The sequence below is a fragment of the Gymnodraco acuticeps genome, unplaced genomic scaffold (genome assembly GCF_902827175.1).
Source record: "Gymnodraco acuticeps unplaced genomic scaffold, fGymAcu1.1, whole genome shotgun sequence".
Taxonomy (NCBI): Eukaryota; Metazoa; Chordata; class Actinopteri; order Perciformes; family Bathydraconidae; genus Gymnodraco; species Gymnodraco acuticeps.
In genome coordinates this window covers 898781-918118 of record NW_022992193.1, presented here as the reverse complement: position 1 = coordinate 918118, position 19338 = coordinate 898781, and the positions used below count along the sequence as shown (strand labels likewise).

Here is a 19338-nt window from a genome sequence, read left to right as displayed (position 1 = left end):
CCGATTTACTACTTTCATCAATCATAACTTTTTTGTTTTACATTTGATTGCATTAAGGCTTTATGATATCCTTCACAGTAGACATTTGAACATATAACATTGCTGATCACCACTTTCATTGCATTTTGGATGATTTAGTCAACTTTGTAACGTGGTTACCATGGTGTTCCCGGTCAACAATGACCGCCATAAAGAAAAGGAATTAGTAACCATCCAGATCACACACACACACACACACACACACACACACACACACACACACACACACACACACACACACACACACACACACACACACACACACACACACACACACACACACACACACACACACACACTTTTTCATGTATACCAGTAGTCTGATACAATATGTACAGTTTGAAAGGGTGTTGAATTAAATTTGGTGATGATTAATGGTTTTTGTGTTAATGTAATAGCAGTTAAAACAGGACCGGTCAAATTGAACCGCGAACACCAAAGTAAGGGGGGGGGGGGGGAACGAAGACAATAGGAGGGTTAAGACAATGTGTTATCAGAGACTATTCAAATACAATGTTATTCCTATCGACGCCACCAGATCTGTTTCACAAATGTGAAAAGATTAAGATTAATAGTGCAAAATCTAATAAACAAATAAATATGATTGTTTTGAGATGTTATTGTAGCCTTTATTTAACCAGGTGAAAATCCCATTGAGATCAACAATCTCTTTTTCAAGGGAGACCTGTAGCACATTGGTTACACATAAAAACAACAGAAAACAAAAAGGACATCAATGCAACATAATTACAGGGGTATACATTAGCAACCTATTCACAATGACAGATATCTAATAACATTTCATCTATCCGAGCTTTAAAATGATGCAAGGGAACCATAATGCCTCAGTTTTCAATTTGTTTTGCATAGTGTTCCAAGCTAGAGGAGCAGCACACATAAAAGCTTTAGTACCTAAAACAGTCCTTATTGTTCCTGGGGGCAAATTCACCGTACAGTATATAAAGACGATACAATGAGCTCCACCTTTACCGGTTGCAGTTAAAGCCATGAACACAATAATGCATCAAGTAAAACAAATAATATGTATTATTCTGAAATAGTGCAGATTTTATTGCGGTATTTAGAGTATTATACTGATAAAGCAGGGCTTGTAGTATTTCTACACTATTGTAGTCCTATAAAATAGTAAAATATGATGTATTATTTTGAATCTAAATGTATTTTTAACTGATTATTTTAAGAATTATTTGGGCTGTCTTCCTTTATACATATTTGTATTTCTTTATGTAGGCTTTATTATTTTGTATCAATTTTTTCTGTTTCTCCTTGTCTTAAAATATCTTTAATTAATGATTTCAGATTTCAGATTAAGAGAATACGGTGTTTCTTTTGTGTCATCCTGCCCGTGAATAATGTTATGTTATGAACAAAGCACATGTATAGACAAACCAATAAATGAATTTTAAAATAGTGTCAAATATATGATGTTTTCCTCCAACATACTCTTTTCTAACACAGTGATTTCTGAAGTTGGAGCTCACACCGTTCATTCATCTGTCCAAAAGATCTCCTGCTGCTGTAAGACACTGACGCTATCTTCACACGTAAAGAGGCTCAAACCAAACGCCTGCGAAATACTTTTGCCTGGAGCACATTTGCATTCTGATGAAGAAACATGGTACGTGGGAGGCACGCTGGCAAACATCCTGGTTTTATGAACTGTCTGTCAGCAGCACACAGTGAGAGAGAAGAAGAAGAAGAGAGAGAAGAGAAGAGAGGAGAGCATTCATTTCCAGAGAGAAAGAAGATTGATGTTTGAATGCATCGCCTATGGTGAAGATACAATAATGACCAGGATTATCAGTGCTATCATCATCACTTGGGATCTTATTTGATCAGAAGAACGAAGAAAACGACGAGGAGTGAAGATGAACCAAACTGCATCCGTCTCTCATCAGATTGACTGTCAGCCGGTCAAGGATAGTAAGGTAGGAAGCATTCCCTTTTCCCACTACTGCATCACAAACCAAACATAACAAAGTGTTCATTTGAGTTTCCACATTGACCAAATCAGTGGTTGCTTCTATTAGGACACTAAATAATCTGTTTTTCATAATAATCCTAGTATCAAAAGGAAGAATTGTATATCCAGGTTGTATTAAGTTTGTGTACAAATGACTTTTAAAATAGTTGCTGTGAAATATTAGTAACACTTTCTACAATCTCATGTCTATAATGCATTACAAACATGTACTATAATCTCTAATCTGCTTTATAAACATAAAATGTTCAACATGCTTTTTAACAACAATCCTCATGCTACTTCATTTCTGGTCACTCCAGTTTTTTGGAAGTATAGCAATACATTTGAGTTGAGAGTCCGTTTCATTAACTATTATACAGTATGCTATAATATTGTGCATGTTGCAGTTTATTGGTCTTAAGCAGGGGTGTCAAACTCAATTTCATCACGGGCCACATCAGCATTATGGTTGCACTCAAAGGGCCGGTGAGAATGTCATAAATGATTTAAAAAGAAAAGCCAAATTCTGAAAGAAAAAAAACAACTTTGGGGCAAAAATTGATATTTTGGAAAAAAGCAACATTTTGGAGAAAAAAAACCTAATTCTAAGAAAAAAGGCATATTTTGAAAAAAAAAATCTGAGAAAAAAAGTCAAATTTCAGATGCATTGTGGGACATGTAGTTTAAGGGCAACGTGCTTCTGTAAAGTAGCATGTAACCCTATAATAAACATATAATATTTTTTGCAAGCTCTTATGGGGCCACAGAAAATGAATTCGCGAGCCGGATTTGGCCCCCGAGCCTTGAGTTTGACACCCCTGGTCTTAAGAGTGTAAGTTTGCACCAATTTTAAACTACTATACACTTTATATAACCATGCACTATCATTTATATCTTTTATTTGTTTGCACATTGCACACTGCTATGTGCACACATTATGTCTATACCGGTTAAAAAAATGCACTGTATGCAGTTAATGTTTAATATTCAGGGTAAGCTTTTGGCAATATGCAGTTTACATCCTGTATCATACACTTTTACGTTAGTGTATATGCAGAGATGGGGTCGTTACTAAAAAAAAGTAATATATTACAAATTACTTTTTTAAAAAAAAAGTATATTACACTACTTCGTTACACTCGTACATAAACTCGTTACTTTACTCATTACTTTAGTCGCAGGGCCGGCCCGCCCCTACAGGCAGATCACGCAGACTGCTAAAGTTTCAAATGTTCTCTCAAGTTCAGTTTCCATTGTCTGATCCAGATAGCTCTGATAAGACTGATCCAGATAGCTCCTGAATGTTTTCCTATCTGACCATGGCTGTCCTCTGTCTCCTGCTATCTGTATTTTGCGCAGTATATCTCTGAACGATGGTGATTCTACTGTGCAAATGGGCAACATTTCCTCTACTATGAAGGATGCTACAAGCCTGTCCATCTCTGCTTTGGTTACCGGTCCTCCAAATTCTAATTTCTGTTGCTTCGGGGTCGGCGGCGGCGCACTCACAACATCCTCACTCTGGGTTCGGGGGTCCTTAGCTATTAGCTTCACCTTAGCATGTGTTCTTTGCAGGTGTTTGTTGAGGTTTGACGTGGTGTTTACAGCAGTGGATAACAGCTTCTGGCCTGGACACAGTTTGCACCTCACCGTAACATTCCTGTCTATTCTTCGGACGAACTCAAAATAATGGGCATATTTTTCGAGGCCCCCTCGAAAGTTATCGCTGACTCAGCATACGCACTGAGCACAAAAACGGGAGAGACGAGAAACTGCGACACCGTTGGCAGAAGGAGGAATGGAGAGAAATATGTGGAAATAATACCATGAATAAAATGTTACCTCTCATTTATCATATATGAAGATTTATTTAGGGAAACCGGCGTAGGACGTGCCACACGCACGAAGAATCACGTACGCAGTCTTTTATGAATCGGAAAATGTCTTTGCGTATTTATTTGCTTTGTCCTATACGTAACCTTCCCACGTGAATCCTAGGCAAGGCTTTATAAATGAGGCCCTAGGTCTACAGAATATATATAATTCATGGTCAAGGTAGTTTTATTCTCTCCTGAAAAGACAACAATGCCAAAATGGGTTTTGAAAAGAATAACATAAAAAAGATAATGCCAAGTGTTGCTAGGATACCACATTCACAAGACTGTTCCCTCCAGATGGAGTTTATATCACTCTGTTACTCTTTAAAGTAGAGACACTACATACTGATATACACCTGAACATCAGGAGGAGAGGACTCTTTAAAGTAGAGACACTAAATACTGATATACACCTGAACATCAGCAGGAGAGGACTCTTTAAAGTAGAGACACTACATACTGATATACACCTGAACATCAGCAGGAGAGGACTCTTTAAAGTAGAGACACTAAATACTGATATACAACCTGAACATCAGCAGGAGAGGACTCTTTAAAGTAGAGACACTACATACTGATATACACCTGAACATGAGCCAGGAGAGGACTCTTTAAAGTAGAGACACTACATACTGATATACAACCTGAACATCAGCAGGAGAGGACTCTTTAAAGTAGAGACACTACATACTGATATACACCTGAACATCAGCAGGAGAGGACTCTTTAAAGTAGAGACACTAAATACTGATATACACCTGAACATCAGCAGGAGAGGACTCTTTAAAGTAGAGACACTACATACTGATATACACCTGAACATGAGCAGGAGAGGACTCTTTAAAGTAGAGACACTACATACTGATATACACCTGAACATCAGGAGGAGAGGACTCTTTAAAGTAGAGACACTACATACTGATATACACCTGAACATCAGCAGGAGAGGACTCTTTAAAGTAGAGACACTAAATACTGATATACACCTGAACATCAGCAGGAGAGGACTCTTTAAAGTAGAGACACTACATACTGATATACACCTGAACATCAGCAGGAGAGGACTCTTTAAAGTAGAGACACTAAATACTGATATACACCTGAACATCAGCAGGAGAGGACTCTTTAAAGTAGAGACACTACATACTGATATACACCTGAACATGAGCAGGAGAGGACTCTTTAAAGTAGAGACACGACATACTGATATACACCTGAACATCAGCAGGAGAGGACTCTTTAAAGTAGAGACACTACATACTGATATACACCTGAACATCAGCAGGAGAGGACTCTTTAAAGTAGAGACACTACATACTGATATACACCTGAACATCAGCAGGAGAGGACTCTTTAAAGTAGAGACACTACATACCGATATACACCTGAACATCAGCAGGAGAGGACTCTTTAAAGTAGAGACACTACATACTGATATACACCTGAACATCAGCAGGAGAGGACTCTTTAAAGTAGAGACACTAAATACTGATATACACCTGAACATCAGCAGGAGAGGACTCTTTAAAGTAGAGACACTACATACTGATATACACCTGAACATCAGCAGGAGAGGACTCTTTAAAGTAGAGACACTAAATACTGATATACACCTGAACATCAGCAGGAGAGGACTCTTTAAAGTAGAGACACTACATACTGATATACACCTGAACATGAGCAGGAGAGGACTCTTTAAAGTAGAGACACTACATACTGATATACACCTGAACATCAGCAGGAGAGGACTCTTTAAAGTAGAGACACTACATACTGATATACACCTGAACATCAGCAGGAGAGGACTCTTTAAAGTAGAGACACTACATACTGATATACACCTGAACATCAGCAGGAGAGGACTCTTTAAAGTAGAGACACTACATACTGATATACACCTGAACATGAGCAGGAGAGGACTCTTTAAAGTAGAGACACTACATACTGATATACACCTGAACATCAGGAGGAGAGGACTCTTTAAAGTAGAGACACTACATACTGATATACACCTGGACATCAGCAGGAGAGGACTCTTTAATGTAGAGACACTACATACTGATATACACCTGAACATCAGCAGGAGAGGACTCTTTAAAGTAGAGACACTACATACTGATATACACCTGAACATCAGCAGGAGAGGACTCTTTAAAGTAGAGACACTAAATACTGATATACACCTGAACATCAGCAGGAGAGGACTCTTTAAAGTAGAGACACTACATACTGATATACACCTGAACATGAGCAGGAGAGGACTCTTTAAAGTAGAGACACTACATACTGATATACACCTGAACATCAGCAGGAGAGGACTCTTTAAAGTAGAGACACTACATACTGATATACACCTGAACATCAGCAGGAGAGGACTCTTTAAAGTAGAGACACTACATACTGATATACACCTGAACATGAGCAGGAGAGGATTCTTTAAAGTAGAGACACTACATACCGATATACACCTGAACATCAGCAGGAGAGGACTCTTTAAAGTAGAGACACTACATACTGATATACACCTGAACATCAGCAGGAGAGGACTCTTTAAAGTAGAGACACTACATACTGATATACACCTGAACATCAGCAGGAGAGGACTCTTTAAAGTAGAGACACTACATACTGATATACACCTGAACATCAGCAGGAGAGGACTCTTTAAAGTAGAGACAGTACATACTGATTTACACCTGAACATCAGCAGGAGAGGACTCTTTAAAGTAGAGACACTACATACTGATTTACACCTGAACATCAGCAGGACAGGGCCCCTTTAAAAAATGACCACATGAAGGCAGCATTGTTCTGAAATCTGGAGTCACAACAAGAAGGAAGAGTACCCTTTAGTACCCATCAGCAGAATAGGGCCCCTTTAAAGGCTGTACCACACTTGTGACTAATGTTTTCGTCTATAAGTGTGAGGAAACAAGCTAGAAAAAGATCAAGCAGATGTTCAGTTAATTGCCATGGTGGCCCGCCACAGCTGGTCTGGAGCAGGATAAAAAGCAGTGAGACGGATAAGGGAGGGCCTCTGACTAATACAAGCTCTTCTCTACTAATCAGTGATAACCTCTCTGATCCATGGCTCCTCCTGGTGGTTACATGCGAGAGAGTTTTAAAGGAGAGAACACTGTAAATAACTTTTTGTCGTTTTAAAATTATGTTAAATACTGCCTAAAATATGCATTCATTCTAAGCAAGTGCATTTTTGTTAATTTTTTGTTTGTTTTTCCAAAATGTCAGTAAGATGTTATACCGGTAAAATAAAGTTACTCACAGCTTTATTTGTCTTACGGGCTTAAATTCAGACGTGCGTGAGTTCACTGCGCCTCCTCCGGTTCTGCAGCACCTCGTACTATAATTGTAATCCCTCTGAGCAGGTGGAGTTGACTTTGAACTCCTGCTGTGCGGCAGACATGACATTGTGGTTTGAATCCCTCCCTTTGGACTCAAGTTCCTCTGGGGGCTGTTCCTCACTGTCTGTCAACCCTGCTGCTGCTCTCTGATGATTTATTACGTCATAAAATCTGCAGCTTTTAATCTTCTTACAGGGAAGTGTAAGATATTTGACTTATACTGTGCCATAGGTGGGGTCTCTTAAAAAGGAAATCTTGATCCTGAAACATGCTACGTGTTTGGAACTGTGCCAAAAAGAATGGTCGAGTACAAAGCACTCACATCTGCAGTGATAAAGGGCTTTGAACAGCTCCTAAAGGATAACAATTGCACCTTTCTAAGTTTGTGCAATTCATTTAAATGTCAATATGTTTTCGAAATTTAGTACAGATTATAAAACCGCAATATAGGTGCTTTAGCAATCTTGAAAAAGGCGGCGTTCCTTTTTCTCAACATCACAAAAAAACCTGACACTGGGTGTTTTTGGGAGGGAAGTCAAATGCACTCAGAACATTTAGCTAAAAGGATATTAAATAGTAATAGTAGTGAAGTGGCTTTTTTCCTTTTGGCAAAACTCTTAACAGCTTTCTTGATGGGGTGGGGTGGGGGGGGGTCAACATTTGCAAATTTGCATTGCTGCTGGTAAACTATTCACAGTTGACTATGTTTGCGTAGTCACGTTGTTTACCCTGTCTGCACCCGTGTGTAAAAATGTGTCAATATCATCAAAAGGGTCCTCTTATCTTGTCAACTAGATATTGGTATGATATAATTTCTCAGCAAATACTCTGAAGACAACATTTATTCTTGATTAAAGTGGGAATCGAAAGTTAATCAGGTATAGTTTATGCACCTAATTGATCAAATGTAGTGATGATAGAATAGATTTCCTGAAGAAAAAAAAACGGATTTCTTGCATCTTAACACAGGCGAATTTAGCGTAATGGGCCTCAGTGTCATCTCCAGGCAAATTCCCCCTGCCACAGGATTTGATTATAGGACTCCAAGTGAAACTGGGTTGGCTGATTTTTTACTTGTGAATGACACATATTTGAGAGTAGTACAATCCGAACAGAGGGGTTTCGGTGGTGTGTGTTATGTGTGTCAGACGTCTGTTTACTCTGAAGAGAAAGGCAGACAGAAGACGCTGGTGGCAGGAGAGGAAGAGAGGCTTTTGCAGAGGGAATACATTTCCATTGCTTTTGGACAAAATTGCCCATTTTGAGATGTGGATGATTTGAATGGAGAGACGTCAACGCGATGGACCCAGAGCTCAGGTTCCCGGAGGTGAGTTGTCAATACCTGATTTATTTATAGAAAGCACAACAGTGTGTGTGTCTCTTGGAAGGTGTCGAGTGAGTGTTGTGACATGTGGGCCTTAAACAAAAGCATCCTGAAGTGTCCTTCGCAGCTGGGAAATCAATAGAGAGGAGTGACGTTCTTGTTTTATCGTAACGTCCCAGGAGTGTGTGGTGCTTTAGAAACAGAAACACATCCTGTGGGATTTGAAGTGTGTCAGACTGTTGTTGAATGGGCTGTAGGGGGATTTGAACACAGTATTTCTGAAGTTTGCTGCATTCTTAATTAGGTTCGGAGGGTAACTTATGTTCTACTGGATAACAGTCCCAGTGTACCACATGCTTATCATTTTAAAACGGTACAGAACTTAGCTAAATAGTTCATGGTTACGCTTCAAACAATTGTTAAGTCAATGGAAGATGATCCAATGGAAAAACAGGAAGTGATTGGTATATTGGTATGTTTGTAGCCCATAATAAAGCAAATAACTTCATTAACTGCCAAGTATATTATTGTTCTTTTCGTGCTTAGTTAATCAATTGTCAAAGGTTTAAGATGGTCAGATAATAGTGTAAACATTGCCGTTACAATTCTCCAAAGTGACATCTTTAAATTGCCTGCTACCGAACATTGGGAATAGTGTTTAATTATCACATAATAAAAGCACCAAACTGGAGCAATTGAGAAACAGATCTGTTATATGAAATGTCAAATCTGCCCCTTTTGCCACGTACCTTGTTCATTTGGATCCTGGAGGTCAATCAAAGACATCTGCCGTCACACTTATGAGACTGATATGACTCAGGAGTGTCTTCATACTGAGACTTGACACGGTGGAAAAACCCTTCGGCACAATCTACAGCCGTGCAGTTTGTTTTTCTGACAGTGCCTTTCCGCAGGCTGGTAAATGGATCCATGAGGAAACCCTGGCCTTGTTTTTTCTAGGTCAACATAGTGGGTCTTTAACCCTCAAGTGCACGGCATTGACTGGGTTTTGTTTTTGTATCCTTGCTTTAGAAAATATTTTTTAATCATGGCTGTAAGCAAAACACATATTTGGCTGTTTTTGGAAAACCTGTTTTTAGATTAGCATTATCATGGAGATCACTAACATGTTGTGTGAATACATGCTTTCATCTGCCAGGTGCACTACACACTCCCACACACAGTATTTGTGCCGTTTGAAATGTTAGCATTTCTATAAATGGATACAAAGGCCTTGAAGGGGTTTTAGCATTCCCACAGTTTAGTGTTTGGACCCCTTCTGCTGCAACTCTGAAATACAAATGTTTATTCAAGGATGAATTTCCTTATCATATACAAGTTGGTCCTTGAGGTATTTCTTTTCCTGTGAAGGCAATGAGGAAATGCATTTTTGTTGGCTGCTTGTAAGAAAACAGGCACTTTGTGGAGGACCATGTTAGTTCAAATAACCAGAAATATTCAGAGATACAAGATATAAAATGATTATTTTCTACTTTGTTTTTGTCAAAGCTACTACGAGGCTGGTTGTGTTTGTATCTACTACTCCACAAAAACAATACGAGATGTAAACAACACCTTGACTTCCACATGGATGCACAACATCAAGAAAAATGTTCTTTAGAGATTGGAAAATGTTGAGAACAACAACAACAAACTACTCCAATTATGAAAAATTGGCCAAGCAGTTGACCAATCACAACAGAGCTGGCCAGCTAACCAATCAGAGCAGACTGGGCTCTGGTTTCAGACAGAGGGTGAAAAGACGTGCTGCAGCACAGGCAGTATGAGACAAATAAAGAGCTTTTTGAACATTAAAGCATGAAGACATGAAGAGACACTACATACTGATATACACCTGAACATCATCAGGAGAGGACTCTTTAAAGTAGAGATACTACATACTGATATACACCTGAACATCAGCAGGAGAGGACTCTTTAAAGTAGAGACACTACATACTGATATACACCTGAACATCAGCAGGAGAGGACTCTTTAAAGATAGAGACACTACATACTGATATACACCTGAACATCAGCAGGAGAGGACTCTTTAAAGTAGAGACACTACATACTGATATACACCTGAACATCAGCAGGAGAGGACTCTTTAAAGTAGATACACTACAGTACATACTGATATACACCTGAACATCAGCAGGAGAGGACTCTTTAAAGTAGAGACACTACATACTGATATACACCTGAACATCAGCAGGAGAGGACTCTTTAAAGTAGAGACACTACATACTGATATACACCTGAACATCAGCAGGAGAGGACTCTTTAAAGTAGATACACTACATACTGATATACACCTGAACATCAGCAGGAGAGGACTCTTTAAAGTAGAGACACTACATACTGATATACACCTGAACATCAGCAGGAGAGGACTCTTAAAGTAGAGACACTACATACTGATATACACCTGAACATCAGCAGGAGAGGACTCTTTAAAGTAGAGACACTACATACTGATATACACCTGAACATCAGCAGGAGAGGACTCTTTAAAGTAGAGACACTACATATTGATATACACCTGAACATCAGCAGGAGAGGACTCTTTAAAGTAGAGACACTACATACTGATATACACCTGAACATCAGCAGGAGAGGACTCTTTAAAGTAGAGACACTACATACTGATATACACCTGAACATCAGCAGGAGAGGACTCTTTAAAGTAGAGACACTACATACTGATATACACCTGAACATCAGCAGGAGAGGACTCTTTAAAGTAGAGACACTACATACTGATATACACCTGAACATCAGCAGAGAGCTTTAAAGTAGAGACTCTTTAAAGTAGAGCCACTACATACTGATATACACCTGAACATCAGCAGGAGAGGACTCTTTAAAGTAGAGACACTACATACTGATATACACCTGAACATCAGCAGGAGAGGACTCTTTAAAGTAGAGACACTACATACTGATATACACCTGAACATCAGCAGGAGAGGACTCTTTAAAGTAGAGACACTACATACTGATATACACCTGAACATCAGCAGGAGAGGACTCTTTAAAGTAGAGACACTACATACTGATATACACCTGAACATCAGCAGGAGAGGACTCTTTAAAGTAGAGACACTACATACTGATATACACCTGAACATCAGCAGGAGAGGACTCTTTAAAGTAGAGACACTACATACTGATATACACCTGAACATCAGCAGGAGAGGACTCTTTAAAGTAGAGACACTACATACTGATATACACCTGAACATCAGCAGGAGAGGACTCTTTAAAGTAGAGACACTACATACTGATATACACCTGAACATCAGCAGGAGAGGACTCTTTAAAGTAGAGACACTACATACTGATATACACCTGAACATCAGCAGGAGATGACTCTTTAAAGTAGAGACACTACATACTGATATACACCTGAACATCAGCAGGAGAGGACTCTTTAAAGTAGAGACACTACATACTGATATACACCTGAACATCAGCAGGAGAGGACTCTTTAAAGTAGAGACACTACATACTGATATACACCTGAACATCAGCAGGAGAGGACTCTTTAAAGTAGAGACACTACATACTGATATACACCTGAACATCAGCAGGAGAGGACTCTTTAAAGTAGAGACACTACATACTGATATACACCTGATACTGATATACACCTGAACATCAGCAGGAGAGGACTCTTTAAAGTAGAGACACTACATACTGATATACACCTGAACATCAGCATGAGAGGACTCTTTAAAGTAGAGACACTACATACTGATATACACCTGAACATCAGCATGAGAGGACTCTTTAAAGTAGAGACACTACATACTGATATACACCTAAAACATCAGCAGGAGAGGACTCTTTAAAGTAGAGACACTACATACTGATATACACCTGAACATCAGCAGGAGAGGACTCTTTAAAGTAGAGACACTACATACTGATATACACCTGAACATCAGTAGGAGAGGACTCTTTAAAGTAGAGACACTACATACTGATATACACCTGAACATCAGCAGGAGAGGACTCTTTAAAGTAGAGACACTACATACTGATATACACCTGAACATCAGCAGGAGAGGACTCTTTAAAGTAGAGACACTACATACTGATATACACCTGAACATCAGCAGGAGAGGACTCTTTAAAGTAGAGACACTACATACTGATATACACCTGAACATCAGCATGAGAGGACTCTTTAAAGTAGAGACACTACATACTGATATACACCTGAACATCAGCAGGAGAGGACTCTTTCAAGTAGAGACACTACATACTGATATACACCTGAACATCAGCAGGAGAGGACTCTTTAAAGTAGAGACACTACATACTGATATACACCTGAACATCAGCAGGAGAGGACTCTTTAAAGTAGAGACACTACATACTGATATACACCTGAACATCAGCAGGAGAGGACTCTTTCAAGTAGAGACACTACATACTGATATACACCTGAACATCAACAGGAGAGGACTCTTTAAAGTAGAGACACTACATACTGATATACACCTGAACATCAGCAGGAGATAACTCTTTAAAGTAGAGACACTACATACTGATATACACCTGAACATCAGCAGGAGAGGACTCTTTAAAGTGGAGACACTACATACTGATATACACCTGAACATCAGCATGAGAGGACTCTTTAAAGTAGAGACACTACATACTGATATACACCTGAACATCAGCAGGAGAGGACTCTTTAAAGTAGAGACACTACATACTGATATACACCTGAACATCAGCAGGAGAGGACTCTTTAAAGTAGAGACACTACATACTGATATACACCTGAACATCAGCATGAGAGGACTCTTTAAAGTAGAGACACTACATACTGATATACACCTGAACATCAGCAGGAGAGGACTCTTTAAAGTAGAGACACTACATACTGATATACACCTGAACATCAGCAGGAGAGGACTCTTTAAAGTAGAGACACTACATACTGATATACACCTGAAATGATCAGCTTTATTAATAGCACAAAATGACCGCATGAAGACAGTATTGTTCTGAAATCTGGAATCACAACAAGAAAGAAAGGAGTACCCTTTAGAAGTTACTTTAGTAAAAGACAATCACGTGCAGCTGAAGACACATTAAGGTATTTAATTAAGTGACATGCAGTGAAGCACTTTACCTTCTAAACTTAACTGGCTCTTATCAGGACTTCACCTCACATCAGCCAGGGTCGATAACACACTTAGGAACCTTTTTTTATCTTCTCAACCAAACCTCTCCAGCACAGAGCTACAGACAGCGGGTTAATTACATTCACCTGTCCTCCCAGGTGTACCTCAGCCCGGGCTAGAGTTAAACCCAAAGGGGTTTTGAAAATAGGAGGAGGAGGATATTCAACTGTTTCAAACAAAGTGTTGCATGCTTGCTGCCTCTGCTACAGGCTGCACAACAACTAAAATAACATCTGGATAGGATTCACCTGGGATTCCAATAGCCAAAAGGGTCCCAGTCTAAATCAAATTGGTGTTATAGGGCCTTGACACAGCCTCAGGTTGTTGTGTTTGATTTCCAGAGGAGGTGCAAAACAACCTTGTATTTTACAAGGGGAAAGGAGCCATAAAAGAAAGCTGTAATAGCACCAAAGAGATACACATGGTGCTAAATACGCTACGACAATCCAATAAATCAATTCACAGTGGCAATAAAACACACCTTTAACCCTGCATATTGGGTCGAATGCATGCTCATAGTCAAACAGCAGTGTGTGTGCACAAAAACTCTAACAGGTGCACAAATATGCAATGCAAACATGCACAAATGCTAATGCATGTCGCATGCCAAAATAGGGTGTCAGGGTTTCTTCCTCAGGGACGCTGGTGAAGCTCCAAAATTCCAGCAGAGGTCGGAGAGAGAGGGATCATTTCCGTGTGTGCTCTGATTCCACACTCTAAATATTTAATGAAGAACAGAGTCCAACGCAAGCATTGAGTATATTCCCCTCCACAGCTTCCATCATCCTCACCCCCCCCCCCACCCCTCCCTCCCTCTATACTCTTTATTTCTTCCCCTCTGCTGTAATTCCCTGCTCGTTGACCTCCAGCGTTTCCTCCGGTCTCCATCATCTGCACATTTCTTCAAGCGCACAGGCTTCTAGACGTGTCACGATGTGTATTCAATACTATTCTTCCCTCTACTCAGAAGAGCTCCATTTAAAAACAGGCTCTCTCTATAAGAGGTATTTTGGAAGCTTCTTGAATGCAAACCAATTACAATAAGAGTGAATAAAAAGGCTTTGAAGGGATAAATAAGTGTACTGCACTTATGTTCCTTTCGTGATTCTTAAATTATTCTGAATACTGAATGTACTTTTTACAATTTGGAATGCAGGGCTTTACTATGTCACACAGTATTTCAACAGATCATTTGAATAGGTTCATTTCATAAATGTGTATCTAGCAAGCTATGGATGAAATGAATAGGTGTACGCTAATAATTAAGAATTTTAAAACAGATTTTTAGGGAAGGTTTTGTTTTTTGATTTTTTTTCCTTTGTCTTTTGTATTATTGCAGAAAATGACCTTCGTGGCAAACCAAACATTTGAGATAATCTAAGGAATAAACACCACAAAAACAAAACAAAACAGAAAGCTATTGTGATTGCCACTTGAAAATAAATAAACGCCCTTTTCTTAAAGATGCCAAAAAGCTTATAAATTCCTGAATGGAACTGACTCATTTCCATCATAGGACATAACCAATAAAATCTCTTAAGCTTCAGTCCTTAATCCATCCAAACAAAAACATCGAGTCGAATGCTGACTCATTCCCAGGGTTTAGGGGCACATTTCTGTCCTTGTGGGGACAATTGGTCCCCAGAAGTGTATCTGCAGGCTGGTTTGCCTTTTGTCTCCCACTCCTCCCCTCTTCATTCCTTCATTCCCCCACCTCCTGTTATTGTCGTTATTTCGGGATAGAGTGTGTGTCTACAGGGCTTTCTGTGTGACACCTATCAGTTTGCACCCAGTCCTCTGGCAGCGGGAAAGGCCAGCTGGTTACTGATCTGCTCGATTGTCTCGCTTCGTTCCCGCGCTCCGCTCTCCAATGACACACACATGCTTTAATCCTATAAGTTATTTCCACGGCGTATTCTTATACGAGATATCACACAAGAGCTCCCAAGTCCCCGAAGTGATACTGTAGGAGTAGAGTGACATCATCCGGGGTAAAAATAACACAAAGTGCAAGACACAGGCAGTTATTCACTATGGGAACATCACACTGCTGTACAAATACTATAAAGACCAGTAGGTATCGTAGATCTTGCATTTTAGGCTCATTTTGTTGTTGTTGTTGTTGTTGTTGTTGTTGTTGTTTAGCCATACAAATACAACGACTGGGTTTACAGGGATACAGTTTGGCCAAGTCGTTCTTAAAAGTCCTGTCAATGGGGCGATCTAAGCATTTGTAATTGTAATAAAGTCAAAGTCAACTTTATTGTCAATCTTTCAGTTTGTGTGTACAGACAGAGAGATCGAAATACCGTTTCCTACAATCCCAAATACAAAAGTACAAATATATATAAAATATGTATATCCTATATATCAATCAACAGACACATGTATACATATGCACACATTAAGATCAAAACACAACAATCAATATATACAATATATATATAAAGTCAAGTACATCGTCATTTTTTTAGGGTTAATTAAAAGCCCAGACATGATTTTGGTTTAATTATAAACGAAAGTAATGAGTGATTTCACATTTGTTCATTTCCTGTTGCAGCTTTAATTAATAAGGGACTTAAAATGTGATGGTTTCAGTATGAGGTTTTATAATAGACGAAGGTAAAACTTTATTGATCCCCAGGAGACATTCACAAAGCTACCCAGCAGTATATTAAGTCATTCAAATGAGCTCCACCTTCAGCATCAGCAACATTCAAATGATGAATACATCAATGATTATAATCCAGTGTTAGACCATTTTGAATCCAGGGCTTTACTTCATTAAAATACCTTATTAGTTCTTGCCTATACTTTAAAGTGAGATATTTGCTTATATAGCATGTCTTCTTTCAGAATAGTGTAACAACAAAAGGTTCAAGGCTTTTATTAGTCATAGCTACAGTGTAGTTATGACGATGAAAATCTTCCTCCAACAGTACAACACAATAACACAAAAAAAATAGTATTATTAAAGTATAATATACACATGGTGGTGATTCTAACAACTAGTGATATTTGTGTCAGTAGATTTCTCCTAAGGCCACACAAAATATAACATTTCATAATGCCTCTGACGCGTCAAATATCTATCCAGTATTCAGATTTGTGTTCAAAAACGTGAGGATATTTAATATGATTATGCCTAACTTGCATATTTAATCATTTGAGATAACTTGTAATACAAAAACGAATAATCCGAATGCAAGTAATCTGCTGGGGAAGTTGTATGCTGAGATATATCAGTTGCACATGTTCCCCAATTCTCCTGCAGTGTCTACATTCATTTCAGTGCTCAGCACCTGCAGGCTACATTCAAAGAGACAAGGACCGTTTCAGCACCATGGACAGCGACACAGCCGATACTGCATTAATCATGATTCTATTTGTAGAGAGAAGAAAAAATAGACTTTCTGGAGTTAGCTAGAAATGTGTGCAGTAACACCGGATGTTTACATTGGTTTTCAAAATAAAAGCCTGTCGTTTTTTAAATGTCAATTAAAAAATGTTGTAGGAATCAGGCGTGTGGCGCAGTGGGTTGTGTGTAGGTGTTCATATTACATCCGTAAAACTTCAAGCATCAATATCATGAAAGACACTTCACCCCAAATTGCTCCTGTGGGGATTGTCCACAGTATTGAGTATGTAAGTCGCTTTGGATAAAAGCGTCTAACAAATAACATGTAATCAACAAAGTATTGTAGACTTGTAAAAATCGATTGTTTGGTGTCTGATAAGAAGTCAAATGTGTAGTGCATTATATCGATGTAAACCTTTTGAAATTATCCTGAAATATACAAAGTGACACCGGATAAGTATTACTTTTCTTGTTTAATAACAAATGACATTTTATGAAAATCAGGTAGCTCCGTATATGTTTTTTTATAGCTTAAAAACATTGTAGACAGACAAATATGAAGTGACACAAGATGTTTGCATTGATTACAAAAATAAAAGCATATTTCGAAAATATAATATATAATCTGAATATATAATCAGATCATATATATTATTCTGAAATGCACCAATCTGCACAATGACTACTTCTACTTTTGGTACATTAACTATATTTAGATGATAATACTTTTCTACTTTTACTTGAGGAACGTTTTGAATGCAGGACTTTTACTGTAACAGAGTATTCCTACACTCTGGTACTTCTACTTTAACTCAAATATAAGATCTGAGTATTTCTCCCATCTAAAGAAATAACTAAGAGGTTGTTTTACAAAAAAAAACAATGGGACTATTTTGAAAGTCAGCACCGGAAGTGAAGTCCCTGCTGCACTGATTGCAGCTTCATGCTCGTGCTGCTAAATTGACGCGCGGACAGGTTTGGATGTTATTACCGGGAGGAGAAGCTCCGGGGCTCCGGTACAATGACTGCTTCTAAAGAAGACCCAAGCAAGAAGAAGGCGAAGGAGTCGCAGGATGAGGTATCCCGACACACACCGCGAAATGCGTGTATTGTTATTTACTCAGCTGTGAGGAGATACATGTTGGGGGGAAACTAGATGCGTTTCGCTGCTGCTGGTGATCGCTTATAATGTGATCATTATAGGGAGATTATTACAAATACACATAATGGTGGAGTAAAATCATTTTTCTAGCTTTGTGCGTTTTCATATTAATTATAGATGAATTCTGGCTCCATGCACGCAGTTTACACAGAGACTACTATTTGGAGCGTTTTCCAACACTGCATGGTAAATGTGTTGTAAATGGAGTGAGTTTCATAACTTGAGTAACAGGAGTTAGCTCAGTAGTTTCTACTTGCTATAGTTGCTGTTTCTTCCTTCAGGAATCAGCTGTTGTTGTTTATGTTGTCAGTGATGGAATAGTTTAGTATACATTTATCAACAGTGTTGCATAGTTTAATCCAACCGAGAAATATTAGAACTCTCCATTTTTCCTGATTAAGCAAATGGACAATGTTATTTTTTACCTCCTTCTTTACTGTTTTTTCTGTATTTAAGTACATATTTTTCTCAGTTTCAAGAGAGCCTTTTTTTGTTTTTAATGTTCAAGTCTAATACTCTTTTATAAGACATGATATTCAGTCAAACGGTTGAGACTGAGTGTTTTTAAACCGAGGTAGGTTACATCGGTATAAACAGGTTTGGAGATGTTTATGCTGTACAATAGAACGTCCTTCATCTTTTGTGTTGACATGGACCATTGACAGCCATATTTATGTAGCTTATCACACACACACACACACACACACACACACACACACACACACACACACACACACACACACACACACACACACACACACACACACACACCACACACACACACACACACACACACACACACACACACACACACACACACACACACACACACACACACACACACACACACACACACACACACACAGGTTAGGGCTTTCTTTGCACAACCCCTTCCTACTTCAATTATTTAAAACAGATTCCTCCTTATCCTCCTTCTTCTGGAAGCATCTGAAGCTCTTATCTCAATTATTATAATGACACTGAAATCAGTAGTGGAAGAAGGATGGTGAACTTAATGTAGAGTAATAA

General features: G+C 38.8%; 1 protein-coding gene across 5 annotated transcripts in view; it reads left to right on the top strand.

Moving 5' to 3' along the window:
• Positions 1–1733: 1733 nt before the first annotated feature.
• LOC117539320 (inactive dipeptidyl peptidase 10-like) overlaps positions 1734–19338 on the top strand; it is a 58896-nt gene continuing 41291 nt past the window's right edge. For 4 of the 5 annotated variants that reach the window (XM_034205450.1, XM_034205448.1, XM_034205449.1 and 1 more), the window contains exon 1: positions 1734–1988. In XM_034205450.1, coding sequence (XP_034061341.1) covers positions 1929–1988 — 60 coding nt within the window. In that variant the 5' untranslated portion in view covers positions 1734–1928. Of the gene's footprint in view, positions 1989–18090; positions 18226–19338 lie in introns of those variants that run through there. The other variant, XM_034205447.1, reaches the window with a different exon arrangement.